This window comes from Pelophylax lessonae (genome assembly GCF_965119305.1).
Source record: "Pelophylax lessonae genome assembly, chromosome: 5".
NCBI classification, from domain to species: domain Eukaryota; kingdom Metazoa; phylum Chordata; class Amphibia; order Anura; family Ranidae; genus Pelophylax; species Pelophylax lessonae.
The window spans coordinates 112,174,620-112,194,222 of NC_138772.1; the positions used below are offsets into that span (position 1 = coordinate 112,174,620).

The window sequence follows — 19,603 nt, forward strand, 5'->3', positions numbered from 1 at the left end:
TCAGTACCCGGATCCTTCTTCTACGCAGCCATGATGTTGTAATTGATGCAGTATGTGGTCTGGCATTGTCATGTTGGAAAATGCAAGGTCTTCCCTGAAAGAGACGACGTCTGGATGGGAGCATATGTTGTTCTAGAACTTGGATATACCTTTCAGCATTGATGGTGCCTTTCCAGATGTGTAAGCTGCCTATGCCACATGCACTCATGCAACCCCATACCATCAGAGATGAAGGCTTCTGAACTGAGCGCTGATAACAACTTGGGTTGTACTTGTCCTCTTTAGTCCAGATGACATGGCGCCCCAGTTTTCCAAAAAGAACTTCAAATTTTGATTTGTCTGACCACAGAACAGTTTTCCACTTTGCCACAGTCCATTTCAAATGAGCCTTGGCCCAGAGAAAACGCCTGCCTTCTGGATCATGATTAGATATGGCTTCTTTTTTGGCCTATAGTGTTTTAGCCGGCAACGACGAATGGCACTGTGGATTGTGTTCACCGACAATGTTTTCTGGAAGTATTCCTGAGCCCATGTTGTAATTTCCATTACAGTAGCATTCCTGTATGTGTTGCAGTACCGACTATGGGCCCAAAGATAACGGGCATCCAGTATGGTTTTCCGGCCCTTACCTTTACTCACAGAGATTGTTCCAGATTCTCTGAAACTTTGGATGATATTATGCATTGTAGATGATGATAACTTCAAACTCTTTGCATTTTTTCTCTGAGAAACTCCTTTCTGATATTGCTCCACTATTTTTTGTCGCATCATTGGGGGAATTGGTGATCCTCTGCCCATCTTGACTTCTGAGAGACCCCCAACTCTGAGAGGCTCTTTTTATACCCAGTCATGTTGCCAATTGACCTAATAAGTTGCAAATTGGTCCTCCAGCTGTTCCTTATATGTACATTCAACTTTTCCTGCCTCTTATTGCTACCTGTCCCAACTTTTTTGGAATGTGTAGCTCTCATGAAATCCAAAATGAGCCAATATTTTGCATGACATTTCAAAATGTCTCACTTTCAACATTTGATATGTTATCTATATTATATTGTGAATAAAATATAAGTTTATGAGATTTGTAAATTAGTCCATTCCTTTTTTACTCACAATTAGTACAGTGTCCCAAATTTTTTGGAATTGGGTTTGTATTTATCATAGGTGTATTTTAAATGATAGAGACAGAATATCAACCAAAATTTCAGGGAAAAAAAATGATACAAATGTTCTAAATTGGGTTGCAGTTCAGTGAGTAAAAAAAGTGTTTAAACCCCAAACAAAACATGACTTAATACTTGGTGGCAAGCAGCAAGAGGTAAGCCGTTTCTTGTAGTTGGTGACCAGGTTTGCACACATCCCAGGAGGGATTTTGGAGAAACAGCGCCAAAGCATAATGTCTGCACCTCCGTGCTTGACTGTAGGGATATTCCTCGGGTCATAGTCACGTTGAGTCGAGTTAATGCCAAAAATCTACATTTTGGTCTCATCTGACCACAGCACTTTCTCCCAATCCTTCTCTGAATCCTTTAGATGTTCATTGGCAAACTTCAGACGGGGCTGTACATGTGCCTTCTTGAGGAGGGGGACCTTGCAGGCGCTGCAGGATTTCAATCCATGGTGGCGTTTTGTGTTACCAATGGTTTGTTGACTGTGGTCCCAACTAACTTGAGATCATTTACAAGCTCCTCCCGTGTAGTTCTGGGCTGATCCCCCACATTTCTCATGATCATATTTACCCCATGAGGGGAAATCTTGCATGGAGCTCCAGACCGAGGGCGATTGATGGTTATTTTGTATTTCTTCCATTTGCGGATAATCACTCCAACAGTTGTCTCCTTCTCACCAAGCATCTTGCTGATGGTTTTGTTGCCCATTCTAGCCTTGTGCAGGTCTACAATCTTGTCCCTGATCTCCTTTGACAGATTTTTGGTCTTGCCCATGATCGTAAGGTTTGAATGGAAGAAAGAGATTCTGGGGACAGGTGTCTTTTATACACTTAATGAGTTGTTAAGTGTATAAAAGTCTCAAATTACCACATGAGCACATACTGTAACCAGTCTATAGGAGCCAGCATTATTGTTGATTGGTAGGGGAACAAATACTTATTTTACTCACTGAACTGCAACTCAATTTATAACATTTGGATCGTGTTTTTTCTGAATTTTTGGTTGATATTCTGTCTCTATCATTTAAAATACACCTATGATAAAAAAATGTAGACTCTTCATTTCTATGTAAGTGGGCAATCTGCAGGGGATCAAATAATTATTTTCCCCACTATATATAATCTATATAGAATCTTCAGTTTGTTCGTATATACAAATCACAGGATTTACATACATCTATTGCACGGTATCAGCCACAGAAATGGACATTTAACCAAGTTACACAGTATATATGTACACTTACAGAGCAAGAGTACATGTGTATATATGTACACAGTATACAGTATATGTATACTCTGAGTTACATTCAACCCGTTAACAAAAACTGTAGCTTGGATTGAATCATTTCTTTTATGATTAAAAGGTCAAAGTGGTCATGTCATCTTGTAACCTCTTTCAACTCTTTCTGTTTAAAGACTGGAGATTGATTCGTCTTCTGATCCATTATATTTATGTCTTTATACTACTCTGAATGATATACTAGAGGTTTCTGGATCTTTGGTGTTATTGTAATAGTTTCTGTAATATCAAAGTCATTGGTATTAGGTCTGGGACAGACAACCATGGGTTTCATCATTTCTAACATTTCTGAGATGAAAAAGCAGCTTTTATTTGGAAAGGGTAGAGTTGATCTGATTTCTCCACTCCTCTTATGTCGGTATTTATGAGGATATATTTACACCCTCAATACTTCCTGTTATATAGACTACTATAAAACCCACTCTACCTCCAATGGTAAAGGAAACCTTCCGTTGATTCTCACAAACCATGACCTGGAATGCCATTCCTATATTCTCTCAAGAAAAAAACATACATGTGCCATGATATTTAAAATCAAACTCTGAAAATGTGGGTATCCACTGTGTTGTAGTAGACACTGGCTCTCTGTGTGTAAAGTCTCTGTAGGTACAAGTTTAATCACCAACTACTGTGATATAAACATACAAATAATATTCACTTAAAGCGGAGTTCCACCCTAAAATTAAACTTACCTCCATCTTCATGCCCGGGGTCACCTGAAAAACAAATGGATAATCGCAATTTTTTTTTTTTTTTACTTACCTGGTTTAGAAGAAAATATATTTACCTTACTTCCTCTTCCTCCCCTCGGCGGCCACGGCGATTCGTCACTTCCTGGCTTTGCAATGATTCCTGGGAACTGAACGTCATCGCTCCCAGGAATCAATGCGCCTGCACCGGCCCCGACTTCAGTTCCGGTGCAAGCGCCGTCATCATACCTTGCTAAACAGCTTCTGGGCATGCCCAGAAGCTGTGCAGGGATGACGCTGCGGCACCGGAAGTGACGGTGGGGCCGGTGCAGTGCATCGTGGGACCGAAGAAGACGGAAGAGGACACAGAAGAGGATCGCGCTGGCTTCAAGCTGCCCACACCTGAGATGGCAGCGCTGGACAATACTTTTTCAAGGTAAATATTTCTTCTAAAAGGTAAGTGCGAACCAGGACAGATCAGAGGCTAGCCATTGTGGAATGTACTAGCCCTGACTGTCCCGGGGGTATTTTTATTAAAAAAAGCTTTCCCAGGGTGGAAATCCGCTTTATGAGCAAAATCCATCAAAGTGAACTCTAACAGGTGGTTGCTGTGGGTATAACTTTATGTTAAAACTAACAAAAAAAAGTCAGTTACAGTGTTACTGAACCCACAACAGTAAAATCAGTCTGTATATACAGTAAAGCATGCTGGTTATACTCATTGTATAAAAAGGGGTTAGTCCTGCGCATTGTGTGAAAAGGCTGTTTTATACTGTCTTCTCTGATCCCCCCCTTCTTCCACTGTCCCAAATCCATCTCCTGATAGTACAGAGCCTTGGAGGCTTTCTGCACATGCTCAGTTTGGTCAGTATTGCTAGAGAGGTTTCTTTTTTTTGGGGGGGAGTGTTCATGTGATCAGCACAGGGCCAATCAGCACTGTCCAGACAGAAAGTCAGGGGTCATTCAGCCTCATAGGAAAAATCAGGGGATAATGAAAACTCCTCCTACAAGTTTTACCCAGTCTGTGCCCAGACACTGATAAAGGTCACAAGACTGCTATATACTGATGATGGGAAAAAGTATTCAGCAATTGATATTTACTAAAATAATTGCATTTCCATGTTCTGTGTACTGTGGGAGACCAGATATAGTGAATGCAGGGTCCTGGGTTTAGTAACACTTTAAATATATGGAAGTGGTTCTAAAGGCTGGACATTTTTTTTTTTACCTTAAAGTAGTTGTAAACCCTTACATATACCAAGTGAAGAGACACAGGTGATACACAGATAAAACAAATCCCTCTACATAAGTTGTACCTGTTTGCAGTCTTCTCTTCTCTTCTCTACATCTGATTAAAGTGGAGAAGTTTTAAAGCTTGTCTGAGCTGTAAGAAAAAAGAAGGCAGAGAGCTGAAATCACACAGTAGAGAGCTCTGAGAGCTGATTGGAGGGAAGGGACACACCCCCTTCACACAGCACATAGAAACAGAGCTGAGGCTGTCAATCAACCGGAGGTCCCTCTCCTGTCACCATTTTTCCTTTGGTGTTTTATTTTTGTAGATAATTTATCTGTATATCACCACTCTAAAGCACCCTATAGAACATATTTCCTCCCACAGCACAGCCTGGTGCAAATGCCAAGTAGCTTGGCTCCCCTCCACATTGCCACGTACAGGCCGCACACCAATTGGGAACAGGCAATCCAATAGGTTTAAAGTGATTGTAAACCTTTCCATATACCCAATGAAGTCACCTGCTGCAGGTGATACGTACAGATGAAACAAATCCTTCTACATACAGTAAGTTGTATCTGTCTATCTGTAGCCTTCTGTTCTCTACATCCATTCAAAGTGCTGAATTAATAAACTTGTCTGAGAGTTCAGAAAAAAGGGGGCGGAGAGCTGAAGTCACACTCTGCAGAGCTCAGTGAGAAGAGTTCTGACATCTGATTGGAGGGAAGCGACACACCCCCTTCACACAGCTCACAGGAACAGACCTGAGGATGTCAATCTGGCTGGAGGTCTCTCCCCTGTCACGGTTTTTCTTTTGGTGTCAGGAAAACTTGTCAGAACTGTTTCAAGCTATTAGCAGAGGAACGAAGCAGCAGACAAAAATTACACTTAGTGTTCTTAACTGAGACAATTGCACGCTATATGTTCATATTTTATGTCTGAGGCTTGCAACCACTAAGGGATAAGTTCACTTTTCATAACACTCCGTAGAAGTCCATAATGACAAACGCGTAAGGGTGTGAGTATGTGGTCGCCATAGCAACGAGAGACGCCACGCTGTGAGTTCCGGCCAGCTGAGGTACCGAGCGGTCGGCGCATGTGAACAGCGGTGGATTTCATATTCTTCTATGCATTCGCAACACCTGAATTGCCTCTGTGTTTGTGAGTAGCATTTTGATGGGAGCGGGGAACCTGTATTTACATTGTGTTTGCAATAAAGTGTACGGAATTACACTATGTGTCCCTGTTATATGTTTTCACTTACATGACATGGTTGGCGCGAGCTGATTGCTTTTGGAGATACAGAGTCCTTTGGGAGCCAAGCCGCAGCAGTGCACTTGTCCACAGGTAGAGATTCTATCTGTTACATACAGGCTCATACTGATCGAATGTCTGGTGAGTGTCCATTCTGATGGGGTGGCACAGCTTGATGGTGGAGGCGCACTGATTTATACAGATATTTTCAAATCTATTTACCAATGTTGGACGTTTGCACCTGAAATTGGACTTTCTCTGTCTATCAATTGGTTGTGTTATTGCAACTTCCATTGACTGCATGCGGTTCTCTGTGGGCACCATTATTCATGTATTTATTGATTTATATACAATATATCATATTTTATATGTCATATTAATTATTTATGATCATTGGGCATGTGTTAGCGCTGCTAGTGTTACAGATTTTTTTTTTTTCGTATTAACGCATCTGTCACACCTTTTTATTGATTTATTTGTGATTTATAGCAGCAGCTTTGGCCTTTGTGGTCTATTAATTTACATTTTTATTTAATATATAGCGCTAGGTGAGTGGGATTTGGACAACTATTTATTTAGTGACCTTCTTGTTCCTTGTTTATATACTTTTCATAACACGTTACACCTATAGTCAGAGTATAACATCTAAGTTGGTACGAACGGACCGGCCCCGCACCCCCCCTGATCCCCCCTTGTGACAGCTAGCAGGGGATCTGGTCCCCCGCTAGCTGTCAAAATTTAAAAAAAAACACAGCTGAGCAGGGCTCCGCCCGCCTTACCGCATCACTCATTCACAGTCCTCTCTAAATGGAAAACTACAATTTCCGACAGCCCTTGCTTTACAACATGAGAGGAGACAGTACAGGTACATTACAATTCAATTCAGGGGGAATCGGAGTGCCCTGCTTGTTAGAGCTTACAATCTATGTGTATTTAGATGTCTATGTGTATTTGTATATTTAGATTTCTATGTGTATTTATGTGTCATGTATTTTTGTTGTGTGTAACTAAGTCAGTATTGTATCAGTGTCTAAAAGGAACTCTAACTTGTTTTGGGATTTTGTATTTCAAATTTATTGTGTCAATAAATGTTATCACAGAGCGTTACACAAACCTGAAGCTGGGCAGTGCAGATTGTTTTGGGTGATAACAGGAGAGTTTTCTTATATAGAGGCCGTAAACTTCAACTTCTGATGCAGAAATGTTCAATCAGCTGGTAATTTATTTCTGTTTATTTTTATTGCAGAATGTTGCTATTGCACACACATTGTGCCAGCAATTTACATGATACAAAAATATAAACCAGCATGTTTTTAAAGGTTATGAAAAATTACAAACAACAGTAAAAAACCCGTATGACGCATTTCTGGCCAGGACGGAGGAACTGGCATGTTTCCTGCCTTTCTTATGACCAAAATATGTTTACTGTATAATATCAGACACTGCCCGCAAGGTTTGATGTCATGAAACTGTACTAAGCTGTAGCCTACTGATTATCTTCTGGCACACAAACTGTTGATGAAAAGTTTTAACAATGGTAGGCTTAGTTTACACTTGTGGTCTGGGTAAAGGGGAAGGTGGGGGGGTTCAATAAATATTGTCAGTTTTGCCGCATTCTTACTACCCTCCTTCACCACTTCAATACCGAGCACTTTCACTCCCTTCTGGCCCAGATCAATGTTTAGCTTTCAGCGCTGTCGCTCTTTGAATGAAAATTCCTCGGTCATGCAACACTGTACCCATATGAAATTGTTATCATTTTTTTTTAAACAGAGCTCTCTTTTGGTGCTATTTAATCACTATTGGGGTTTTTATTTTTTTGCTAAATAATTGACAAAAGTCCAAAAATGTTGAAAAAATCTATTTTTTTGAAGTTGTAATTTTTTATTATAATTTTTTGGAAAATTAAGAAATTTTTTAAAAAGTTTTTTCAAAATTCTTTTTATTTTATTTTTTTATATACTGTCACCAGTGCAGTACAGCATTATCATATCACTGGTGTGGCAGTGATTAGGGACATTGACAGTATGTTAAAAAAAAAAAAAATATATATATATATATATTTTTTTTTTTTTTTTTTCCATATACTGTGACCAGAGCAATATAGTGTTACCATAGTACTACTCTGGGGAGGTGATCAGGATTTTTTTTTATACACACTGATTTTTTAAACGGTGAATATCACTTTATAAACATCCATTATCACTTTATAAACATCCATTTTTATTGAATGAAATAGATTTATTTAGTATGTTGTGATTTGCTGTGATTAGCCACATCTAATAACAGGGTACAGATGAGCTGTGATTGGCCCTGTCTGTACCATGTGATCAATCACAGAAATCAACACAATAGTACACAATGATTGGCATGAATCAAAGCCATTCATTGTGTACAATTGTCATGTGATCTGCTGTGATTGCTTACAGCGATCACATGGTACCGGAAGCGGGGCAGTACACTGATCTGTCATGCGCTGTGTCAGGTAGATATAGCGGGTGACAGATCACACCGGAGCGGGCCCAATCTTGGGAGGACGTCATATGGGGGTTAAAGAAGAACTTCAGTCCCAGTGAGTTCCCAACACCTCTTACCAGCTACCATCTTTTTTAGGGTGGCACATGCTCGGATGTGCCAAAGGGCTCTGCCCATCAGATTCATGCAGCCTATCTGCACATGAGTGGGGGTCTTGAGCATGTGCAGATGTGCCACAGGGCTCTGCCTGGACCCAAAGCTACACAAGGGGGGAAAGCGTCATTCTCTCCTAGATGAGAAAGACAGAAGTGCTTCCTCGCAGCATACAAACAGAATAACATTTGAAAAAATATATTTTTTGTGCCTCTGCGTGCGCCAAAACAATTGCACTGAAAAGTAATGTGAGAGGAAAAGGCAGTGGACTACAGGAGTTTCTTCAGGGTGAAGGTTTGCTTTGAGCTGCACAGACAGCTGGATGGGGTTGTACACATGCTGCAGCAGGAGAAAATGTATAGGAAAAGCCTAAAAGTTGTTCAAAATTGTGAAAAGGGAATAGAGCAACCAGTGGTCTTTCCTTGAAAAACGTTATTAATCAGAAAAATTAGAAAATTATACACAGTTGATAGGCAATAGACAATAGTTAAAGACTGACAATGTTGTCATACATAAAACGCATGCCCGGGTATATATAACCACTTCTAAGTCAACACACTGTAATACCACATAAATCAAAGTTCACGATTATAACAGCTCAATGGTAAAGGGCAAGGTATATGGGGTGTGAATCCCAGGTAACCACCGTGGTGTCAGCACCTAGCGGCTATACAGCTTGCAGTGGATGTCTGAGCTTCTTATTTCCCCAAGTGGACCAAATGAACTGAACAAGAAATGTGGGTCACCACATGAACTAAGGTTCCTAAGATGGCGTGCTTGGAATGCATGAACTCCAGCTGGAGGGGACTGGATCTGTAGGTTCTTTACTTAAAGCAGTTCTGTTGAATGTGAGTGATGATTTCAGTTTAACCTATGACAGTCTGTGTTGTGCATATAGATGCACACAATTCCTGGTTGAATGAGGCAAATCCATGCAGTGTCAGGTGCGGTGAGTGATCTGATCTGGCAATGTATGTAATGGTCAGTTCACGTTAATCTGATATGTGGACAGGTAGTGCTGTTCCCCGCTGGGGATAACTCACTATTCCTGGATCAGCCACAGAGGGACACTAATACACAGTCCGCACACTTTTCTGCGTTGCTGTTTCCCAGCATCAGTAGACGTGGATGTGGGAGCCTCGGGTCAAGGTAGTAGCCTTGGTAGTGGGAGGCTGGAGTCAGGGTGATAGCCTCAGCAATGGGAGCCTTGAGTCAATGTGGAAGCCTCAATATCCAGATCACAGGGTGGATTTGCTGAGTGGCAAGATGTCTTTAGCTGCAGAGTGTGGTGATGTCCACGGGCATGTGGGGACAATCAGATATACGCGTTTCACCCAGTGGTCATCATGGCTTCTTCAGCGAAGTGCGACAACCATTTTCCTTGCCTTAAATAGCATGAATGGTGTCTCCTTAACAGGATATCCTGTGATGTCACACCTGACCGAATCTTTAACCCATCAAAGAGTCCTTTGTAGTGTGTTTGCATTTCAAATTTGCCATCTTGTGGTAATTTAAATTAGAGCAACATTAATTTGTTTGTATATGTATAGAGGCACATTTAATTGCATACAGTAGTCCCGTAACATCGAAGGTAAAGGTCTGTCACCATCTAGTGGTCATATACATCTATGCTGATATTTATAAAGACAGAGATATATTGATTTTCTAGTAGATTTTATGCACATATTAGTTAACATAATTAATTTAGTTAGAAAGTAGGTAATGGGAAGATACAGCACAGACAAAGATATAGGTGTATATCATTCTCACCCCCATGGCTCAGCATCCTTTCTGTGGGAGTGCAGAAAAAGGGGTGGTTTGGGGGGGGGGGGTGGATTTGGGTTTCAGTGCTGTTCATGGGAATCAGGGTCTCTGGAATACCTGCGTATTCATTTCATTGTTCAGACCCCTGGGCACCAAAATCCCCAGATGGAAGATCCATTCTTTCTTACTTTGAAGAAGTACAATATCAAAACTGCCTCTTCTACTTGATCGTTTTAGGGTGAAATTTTACCTTTAATCCTTTCAGTTGGCTCTTATGGCACAGCATGAAATGCTGAGCCAGTGGGGACCCATCATCTTTTTTGCCCTGGATACTTGAGAGATGTTCCCCGATGAAAATTTTTAATGGGTGTTTTGTCTTATGGGAACCATAAAAAAAAGGAAGCTATTATGATGTAAATTCTTCATTTTTAGAATTAACTCGAATTCTCATTTTTGTGTTCTCTTTTGTGACAACACATTTCTAATAGCTGCTATCCCCGTTGTCTGGGATAGAGCTGTAAAGTTCTTCAACATCTGTTGTCACAGGAAAGTCCCTCCACTATTTGCAGAAAACAAGTAGTGTATTTTACATATGATAATAAACCTACAATGTGGGGTCTTAAATGTGCGTCCTTCACTGGTCTACTAGGTGGATTATGAGGATTTTTGTTTATCTTCGGCATAGAATGTTGCCATTTTTGGGAATTTTGTTCTTAGAAAACTTCCAAAGTTCATTTTTAATTATCCCTAAAGCTCCTTATACTAATTCGCAGACATTTTAATCAAATTTATTAACTAAAACAGCCAAAATTGGACAGTAACATTATTTGTTTTGCAGGATTTTTAAACACAATGTTTCCACCTTTATCAGGTGGTTTTATTGTAATTGGATGATTGTTCTCCAGGTTTTTTAATGCTTGTTTTTCAGCTGCAGTAAGATTCTCTTTTTCCTTTCTTTTAACTCTTAATGTTTCAATTGACATAGTTACGTGTGTTAAGAATATTGCCACACTGGAATTAAGACTTGAGGATGGAAATTTATGAGATTTTTCCTTGAAGGACTTATTCTGGAGCGTCCACCTCCTCCAAAAGACTCTCATGTCCACCGCTTTAAAGGTCACACCATCCATAGCTCCCAACTGTCCCTAATTTTTAGAGACTTTCCCTATTTTGGAACAAAGTCCCTTTGTCCCTCTGTCTTCCTCAATTGTCCCTCATTTTGGTTTGATCTATATAGTTGTATATAAAATGCCCTATTTATCATTGAAAAAGTGTTTCATAGTGCTAAACCTTTCATCCAGTTTCTAAATTTCTGCATTTGGTAAATTTCAAAAGTCAGTATAAAGGAATAATAGTGGTTAAAGCAAAGTTCCACCCAAAAGTGGAAGCTTCACTTTACTGCTTCCCTCGTTCCTATTGCAAACATTTGAGAGGTATGGTATAGATCTATTTTTGTCTATTTCTGTCCCCCTACTGTTAACTGACTCACTACCTCTGCTGGAAGTCTATTCCAAACATTGACTACTCTTTCAGTAAAATAATACTGTTAGTATTTTTAGTAGATTACATTGAACTTTCCTCCTGCTAGTTGGAGGTCATGTCCCCATGATCTTGAGCTTGGCTTCAAGAAAAGTTGGGAGGTATGCCACTGACCACCAACGAAAGGTGTGGGAGCCAATCTACATATCTCCAATGGAAGGGGGGGGGGGGGCTGATCCACTACCTACCACCAATGGAAAGGATGAGGGCAGCATCACTGCCATAGCATGATTGGCGTTGCTTCACTGTGCCTGAAAGACATTGTGAGACCTGCTTTACAGTGTTTAAGGCCACTTACCTGGCCATAGCATGATTGGAGTTGCTTCACTGCTCCTGAAAGATGTTGTGATGCCTGCTTCACAGTGCTTAAGGCCACTTACCTGTGTCAGGTATTTAGGTGCATTTTTCTTTTCACCAATTGGAAGTGTTGAGGTCTGCATCAATAGTCTGACGGAAGGGGCTGCTTCACTGGTCACAGACAGAAGGGGTGAATTCCTTTCGATAGAGGGGGCTGCTTCTCTTGTCACTGATGAAATCATGTGCACAGGTGATCACCTACTCGCAGCCATACACTTGTCCACCACGGTAGAGGTATGACCTGATCCACTTGTCCACCGCAGCAGGGTGGGAGCTGATCCACTGACCTATAAAAGCAAGGATGGGGGCTTATCCACTGACCATTTCCCAACTGTCCCTGATTTTGACGGACTGTCCCTGATTTGGAGCAAAGATCTCTGTCCCTCTTTCCCCCTCATTTGTCCCTCATTTTGGTCTGATCTATATAGTTGTAAATAAAATGCACTATTTATCATTCAAAAAGTGTTTCACAGTGCTAAACCTTTAATCCAGTTTCTAAACTTCTGCATTGGTAAATTTCAAAAGTCAGTATAAAGGAATAGTAGTGGTTAAAAAAAAAAAAAAGCACTTGTGGCTTTAACTAATCATTTTGTTTTGTATAAGTCTCCTTTAAGGGGATGTGGCAGGGTGTGTTTTATATGCCTACATACTTTTGTTAATAGGTGTCCCTTGTTCCTATCTCAAAAAGTTGGGAGGTATGCACCATCCCAAAGTGTTATATTTATAACACCCATCAATTGAAATGAACTCTAGCCAAATGTAAAAGACCCAAAATGAAGGCAGCTTTGTGATCATTAATACAATAATAAATGTATTTTTAAGGCTGAACTGTATTGCATGCTTAGAGTGAACTAGCTTGGCACAATGTAAGGGCTCTTTCACACGGAAGTTCCGTATGTCCGTATATCACCCCATCCGTTTGCGGGTGATATGCGGACATAATGCTTGTCAATGGGATTGCGGATGACCATCCGCTGACATCCGATTTGTGTCCTTTCAGTTCTGTTCCGTTTTTTGGAACGGAACAGACCCCTATTTTAACTCCGTTAAAAAAATGGAAAGGAAGCAAAATCGGATGTGCCGCAGCGGACAAAAAAAACGGAGCGGCCGTGTGACAGAGGCCTAAGTATGCATATCTCATACCTGATGGATCGCTGGGGGAGCTGGAAATCACTGTAATAGCTGGCGCTACTACAGTGATAGCCACAGTTTTCTGGGTCCTGCTCTGGTTCTCTGCAAGTATCTTCTCCTCTGCACACTGACCACTGCCATCATTCATAGAACACCTTTTACATTTTTTAATGAATACAAGCATGCTCTGATTGGGCAAGATGGAGAGAAGGAGACCAAACAGGAGAAGCCACTTGGAAGATAATACTAGTCCCCAATGGGGGTAGCATATCTGGCAAAGATTTTAATTGCCCGACAGGCAGTGCATACTTTGTAGTTTCAACACTTGTCCAATCAGAAAGGTAAGGTGGCAGTACATACGGCAGAGGTGGGGGACTCGAGTCACATGACTTGACTTAAGTCAGACTTAAGTCACCATTTTGAGGACTTGAGACTTGCTTGACTAAAATTAATAAAAGACTCGACTTGAATTTGACTTGGTATTCATGACTTGATACTTGACTTTGACATGAGACATATGATTGGAAATGACTTTACTTTTTTAAGTTATTAAATATTTGCATTATCTCAAGATGTGTTATAGCAAAATTAATGTGCTGTTATGTTTCTGACACCACAGTCATTTAAAACACCTCAGTGTGTTCTGATTTGTAGGACACGGGCTGTTTAACAATGGAAATGCTTAACATGTTTTTAGTGACTGTGGTGTTGAAACATGACCGGACGAAGGATTTTGAGCTGTTTGGGCATTCACAGTGTTTCTTTAATATGCCAAGAAAAAAGCCCTAAGCATTTTTGTTAATGTTGAAAATAAAACAAAACCTTTCCTGACCACTGACTTTTAACTGATTTAAAGGTGAAAATTGGGGTAGATCAGTATTTTGACTTGATTTGTGACTTGACCAAAATAAATGACTCGACTTGACTTGCTTGCTTTCCGCCACAGTAACTTGGGACTTGCTTGAGACTTGAAGGTTAAGATTTGAGACTTGATTGTGACTTGCACATGTGTGACTTACTCCCATGTCTGACATACGGTACTTGCAGCAGCTTCTAATTCCCTGTTTTTATGGATGAAATTTTGGGCTGTTTGACAGACAAAGCTTCAGCACTTCCTGAGAGTGTCAAAGCTTAAACGCAACATCCCCCATGCCCCCCTAACTTCTTCCCCTCTACACATTTCTTTTGGTTAATAAGACTGCCCATCAAAGTGATCGGTCAATAGCAACGCGTGGAGTAGCGAGCTCCAACAGTACCCAGAAGTGTCAGAACATTTGACTGTCAAAACAACAAGGGATTCAGTTGAAAACCAAGGTATTGGAATTAGCTGCAGGTCTACAGAATGCAGGAAGATTTAGGTGCCTACAATTTATATCTGTAGCACTTTTTTGACAGGTTCTCTTTGAAGTGTGTTTGTTAGTCTGGAATAGAGTGGAGAAGAGTTAGACTCTCTGGCAAGTTTTTTTTCTGTCTAAGTCCCCTTTGGGGGATTCACCCTATCTATGTGTATTGGTGACCATTGTTACAGAAAAAGAAAGAGAAAGAAAATACAAAATTTTAGAGTTGTCCCCAACCTTCCAATGGGAACACCTGTTCCAGGGACAGTTCTCTAAGAGAGGAGTTCCCCTTACTGACCAAGCTGACAGAGGCTTCAACCCTTCTCTAATCTTTCCAAAACTAAAATGTGAATTTACATTTTCTTCTAAATGACATAATGATCTATCTAATTTATAGAAAATTTTCCATAAAATCTTATTTTTGTACTGGAATAATCTTGTATTATGGCTGACTTTGAAAAAGTTCTTTTTTTTTATTTCCAGGATCTCAGCTCTTTTGCTATGCCCTTTTTGGATGGAGACTTGGAAAGTAATGATAAAAATGCAAATCGCAAGGTAAGTTCATTACCAGAAAAGCAGAGCTGTACATGGAAATCATAATGCCAACTAAGCATAATGAGAATATGACAATTTCACTGCATATTGGCTTTACACCTTTTGTCACATGTTACTGGAGCACAAGACATACTCTTAAAATTCAGGAATGGATTTTGTTATATTTCTACAAATGATTTATAACTAGGTATACTGTATATAGTTCCTTGGGTCAGGGTAAGATTATAAGGAATACATCTCCTTGCTGTATCTTATTATTGGTATGAAGGTGGAAACTCCATTGTGCACATAGACACAGCTCCCACACATATAGACCTCCTATATAGACTTCATAATCTCATTTCCCACGTGCTTGCATTGTATACCATACCTACAGGTCCTGTTTTACTAAAGTGTAGTGCAGTTAATGAAATTAGGTGTACCTCTGCTGACATCCAATCCTGCAAGGAATAAGACTACCTTTTTAAAATTTCCCTGCACATGATTTAGCCACTAGGATTGCTTTTGAATGAAAGAGCATTGCCAGCAGAAGAAAATTAAACTGGGGTCATGACTGCAGCCATGAGTGCAAAATCTGACACAGATGGGCATGGTAGCCAATCAGCTGCTAACTTCAGCTTGTTCAATCCAGATGAATATAGACCCGAAGGACATGTGATTCCTCTATCCTGCATGGATCTCCAATGTGCTCCAATGGTTGCCTGATTTCCATGAAGATAAATAAAGGCTGGATAGTGAATTACCCTAAAAACACCCTATTAAAGTAAAAGAAAAGGATCCTCCAATCCCAGTTGATGCCTTCTGAGGGGAAACGCATCGGGTGGAGAAGCCACATCGTCACTTTGCGCAGTGCGCACTGCAGGTGGCCATGCGTGAGATAGTTTATGCTGGAATCTTTTCATCTACACTGTATGTGCAATTCTTTTACTTTAATAAAGTGTTTTTAGGGTAATGCACTATCCAGCCTTTATTTATCGACATGTAATTTGGGCAACTATTGGAGCACATTGGAGATACATGCAGGATAGGGGAATCACATGTCCTTTGGGTCTATATTCTTCTGGATGTCCGCATAGCCTTCTCTGAGTAGTGGGTTGGTCTGAAACCTGTGCGAATCACACTGAACTGGAGGGTTTTTGTTCTTGGAAAGGATCTTCCCATACACTGGGGCCAATTCATCCTGAAGAGTTCCTGATATATATGCTGATTTTAACGCCTTTTTCTGGTAAGCTGCCACCTGATTTCTGTGTGTGGATGCCTGGGGGTTACATGCAGCACTGAATACTGCATGTGGTGTGAATCTATTGAGCATTTATCCATTTGAGCTGTTACAAGATTCAACATATTAAGGACTCAGAGACTTTTTGTTTTGAATGCACTTTTTAGCGTTATGCACCTTTTTTTGCATATAAAACATAAACAAGAGATAAAGTGCATGAGAACACAAGTCAGCATACAGCCTATGACAAAATAATCTAGAGGGACATCAGCAAGTGCAAGAAACATAGTCTCAAACTTAAATTGAACCAGGAAAACATTGTATGTGCAAGCTCATCACTCCGTTTAAGAACATGACCGAAGGCAGCGTGGCCTGCTAAGCTACCAAGTATCGTACCAGTAATGACGGCCCAGCAAGCTGGCGTATGAAAGCAAAGCCAGGGCCACGTACCTGACCCAGGGTCACGTAATCACTGTTGTAACTCAGAAAACAGGGGAAAGGAATAAAAGATTGCAGTACAGGGAAAGAGGGGCCGGGAAAGGGCATGGGGAACTGGAAGTAGAGATTAAGAAAGAGTGCAAAGAGAGGGAGCAGACGGGAAATCCAAAAAAGAGGGGGGGGGGAGAGACATAGGGAAGGAGTAGGGTGGAAGGGGGCAGACAAGAGGATAAGTGACAAAGGAGTGTCTCCCGTCTGGGTGACCCAAGGCCCAGTGGGACCACTACTGCCGGGGGGGGCTCACTCAAGGTCCGGCCCTCATCCGAGAGTATGTACTCATTCCAGCAAGCCCACGTTTTAGTGTATTGCTCCCTCTTCCCACGGGCCGTCAGTACCAGGTCCCCCAGATTGTTAATCCATTTCACCCTCTGCAACCAGAGGGAGATCGTCGGAGGGGTCGAGCTCTTCCAGCATAGACTGATGCATGATTTCGCCGCGTCCAGAAGGTGGCGCACCACAGAGCGTTTATATCGTTTCGGGGCCATGCCCGAACAATGTAATAAAAAAAATGCCGTATCATCCGGAATAACTCTTTCCGTCATCCGTTGGGTGATGCGGCGAACTTCAGACCAGAAGTCCCTCAACCCCGGGCAACTTCGTTATGCACCTTTATATGAGAGACGGATTGTATCTTATTGCGTTTTAGATACATGCATAATCATACAATTACCATCACTGGTGTCACCTAGATAATATTATTATGCACCTTAGCACTATGTACTTTTTCGTTTAGATACATGTATGGTCACACCATTGATATCACTGGTGTTAATGAGATACTATTGTTATGCACTTTAGCACTATGCAATTTTTTTTCCTTTGTTAATTGCACATGGATTTCTTATAATCAATATTTATGTTTGCACATAATTACATGTTTTTTATGCTGAATATTTTTTGAGCGCACTAGCACACACACACACACTTTAAATTATTTTTCTCCCATAGTTCAGGGAGTTCTAGGTGCTGCTCTTATGTGAAGTTAACACGTCCTTTATTTTACATTTTTGGTTTCTATGCAGAGCTGCACCAGATTTTGCACGCTCCAGTTTTAGTAATTCAGAATTATGCATATTGATGTACCTTGACCCTCTGGGCTTTCAGGGCACTTCTGAGGTGTGTGAATATCCACTGTAATGTGTAGGTGTCTGCGTTTTAGAAATAGGTATGATAGGTATGCTTTAGAAACCATTCCTGTTTGGATGAATCATCTTAGCTTGGAGGGTGACCTAGTGGCTATTTGTTGGATGATTTGAATGAAGGATACAGCTGAAGTCAAGAAGTACAAGAATACATTTACTGATTATTTTTAGCATCAAATGTGTTTAGTGTATATTACTGTTTTTAAACGGCTATTCTTAGTGTTAATACTATAGTTAGTGCTCATTTCTATCATACCATACATACTCTTGGCAGTGAGTACAGAGACTGGGCAGTGATGAAAGGACCTAAAGATCTTTTCTTCCTGCCAGTTAGGTGTTGGAAATCTCAGCTCATGAACCTGGCATACTTTCTTTTTTTTTTTCTTTCCATCTGGCATACTTATGCAACGCTGCTTTGAAAGCATAATACATTAAAAAACAGAAAACGACTTCTTCCGCTGTTTTTCTTTCGTTATTAATAAAAGGGCATTTGAAATAGAAGTAGTGTTCTGTTCTGTGCAGAAGTCACATAAGGTGCCCTGTATTATTTTTTTAATGGTGTCTGTTTTCAATTGCATGCCTTTCATTGTACATTTTATTGTAGAAGATTTACTAAAACTGGTGCACACAGAATCTGGTACAGTCGTGCACTGTAACCAATCAGCTTCTAGGTTTTATTGTCATAGCTTAATTGAACAAGCTGATGTTAGAAGCTGAATAGTTACTATGCACAGCTGCACCAGATTCTGTGTGCACCAGTTTTAGTAGATCCCCAAAGTTAGTGTTGTGGTTATTTATATAACATCATATAAATAGGATTTAGGGTCCTTTCACATGAGCGGTCCGGTCCGTATGTCTGTTTTTCATCCCATTTTTTTGCGGATGAAAAACGGACATAATGCATGTCAATGGGATTGCGGATGTCAGCGGATGACCATCTGCTGACATCCGATTTGCGTCCTTTCCTATCAGTTCTGTTTTTTGGAACGGAAGAGAACTATTTTTCTTCCATTTAAAAAAAATGGAACGGACACAAAAATGGATGTCAGCGGTATCATCCGCTGACATTCGCAATCCCATTGACATGCATTATCTCTGTTTATCATCCGCAAACTGATGGGATGATCAACAGACATATGGACCAAGTGTCATCCGTGTCCGTAAAAAAAAAAAAAAGTGCCGAAGCGGATCAAAAAATGGTCCGCTCCGTGTGAAAGGACCCTTAGAGTTTGAAGAGGTTGCAACAACTTCACTGATTTGTTTAAATGTAAATTGAAATAAATTATGAATTAACCAAATATTGTCTTTTGTCCCTGCAGGCAGAAGAACCCAGCAGTACTGGAAGCCCTTCAAAGAGCTTCTTCCCAAAATCACTACAAAACCGACCTTCTAGCCCACTGTCAGCCCCCGTAAAATCAAAATATAGCCCAGGATCCCCAAAGACTGTGTTTCCTTTTCCATACCAAGAGTCGCCTCCTCGCTCCCCTCGACGGATGAGCTTTAGTGGCATATTTAGATCTTCTTCCAAAGATTCTGCATCCTCCAACTCATCTACCTCACCCGGGGGCATCAAATTTTTCACAAGGTCAAGAAAAGGTAGGAAAGAACCACATCTTTAGAGTATCATGTGCACCTAAGTAGGGGAATGATAACTCCATGCACTTTTTAAAAAAGATTGAGATTAATTTAAAGGTTTTATTACTCTGTCCAAAAACAAATAGGAAAAGAAACAATAATGTGTTTCATAAATGAATAGCCATAAAAGTAGATGTTCTGTTTATATTGAAATCCTCT

At 40.6% G+C, this 19,603-nt stretch overlaps 1 protein-coding gene across 1 annotated transcript in view; it reads left to right on the top strand.

Annotated features, from left to right (window-relative positions):
- PRKAG2 (protein kinase AMP-activated non-catalytic subunit gamma 2) overlaps positions 1-19,603 on the top strand; it is a 552,351-nt gene that overhangs the window by 186,190 nt on the left and 346,558 nt on the right. The window contains exons 2-3 of the mRNA XM_082257523.1: positions 14,879-14,950; positions 19,129-19,405. Of these exons, the coding sequence (XP_082113649.1) occupies positions 14,879-14,950; positions 19,129-19,405 (349 nt within the window). The remainder of the gene's footprint in view (positions 1-14,878; positions 14,951-19,128; positions 19,406-19,603) is intronic.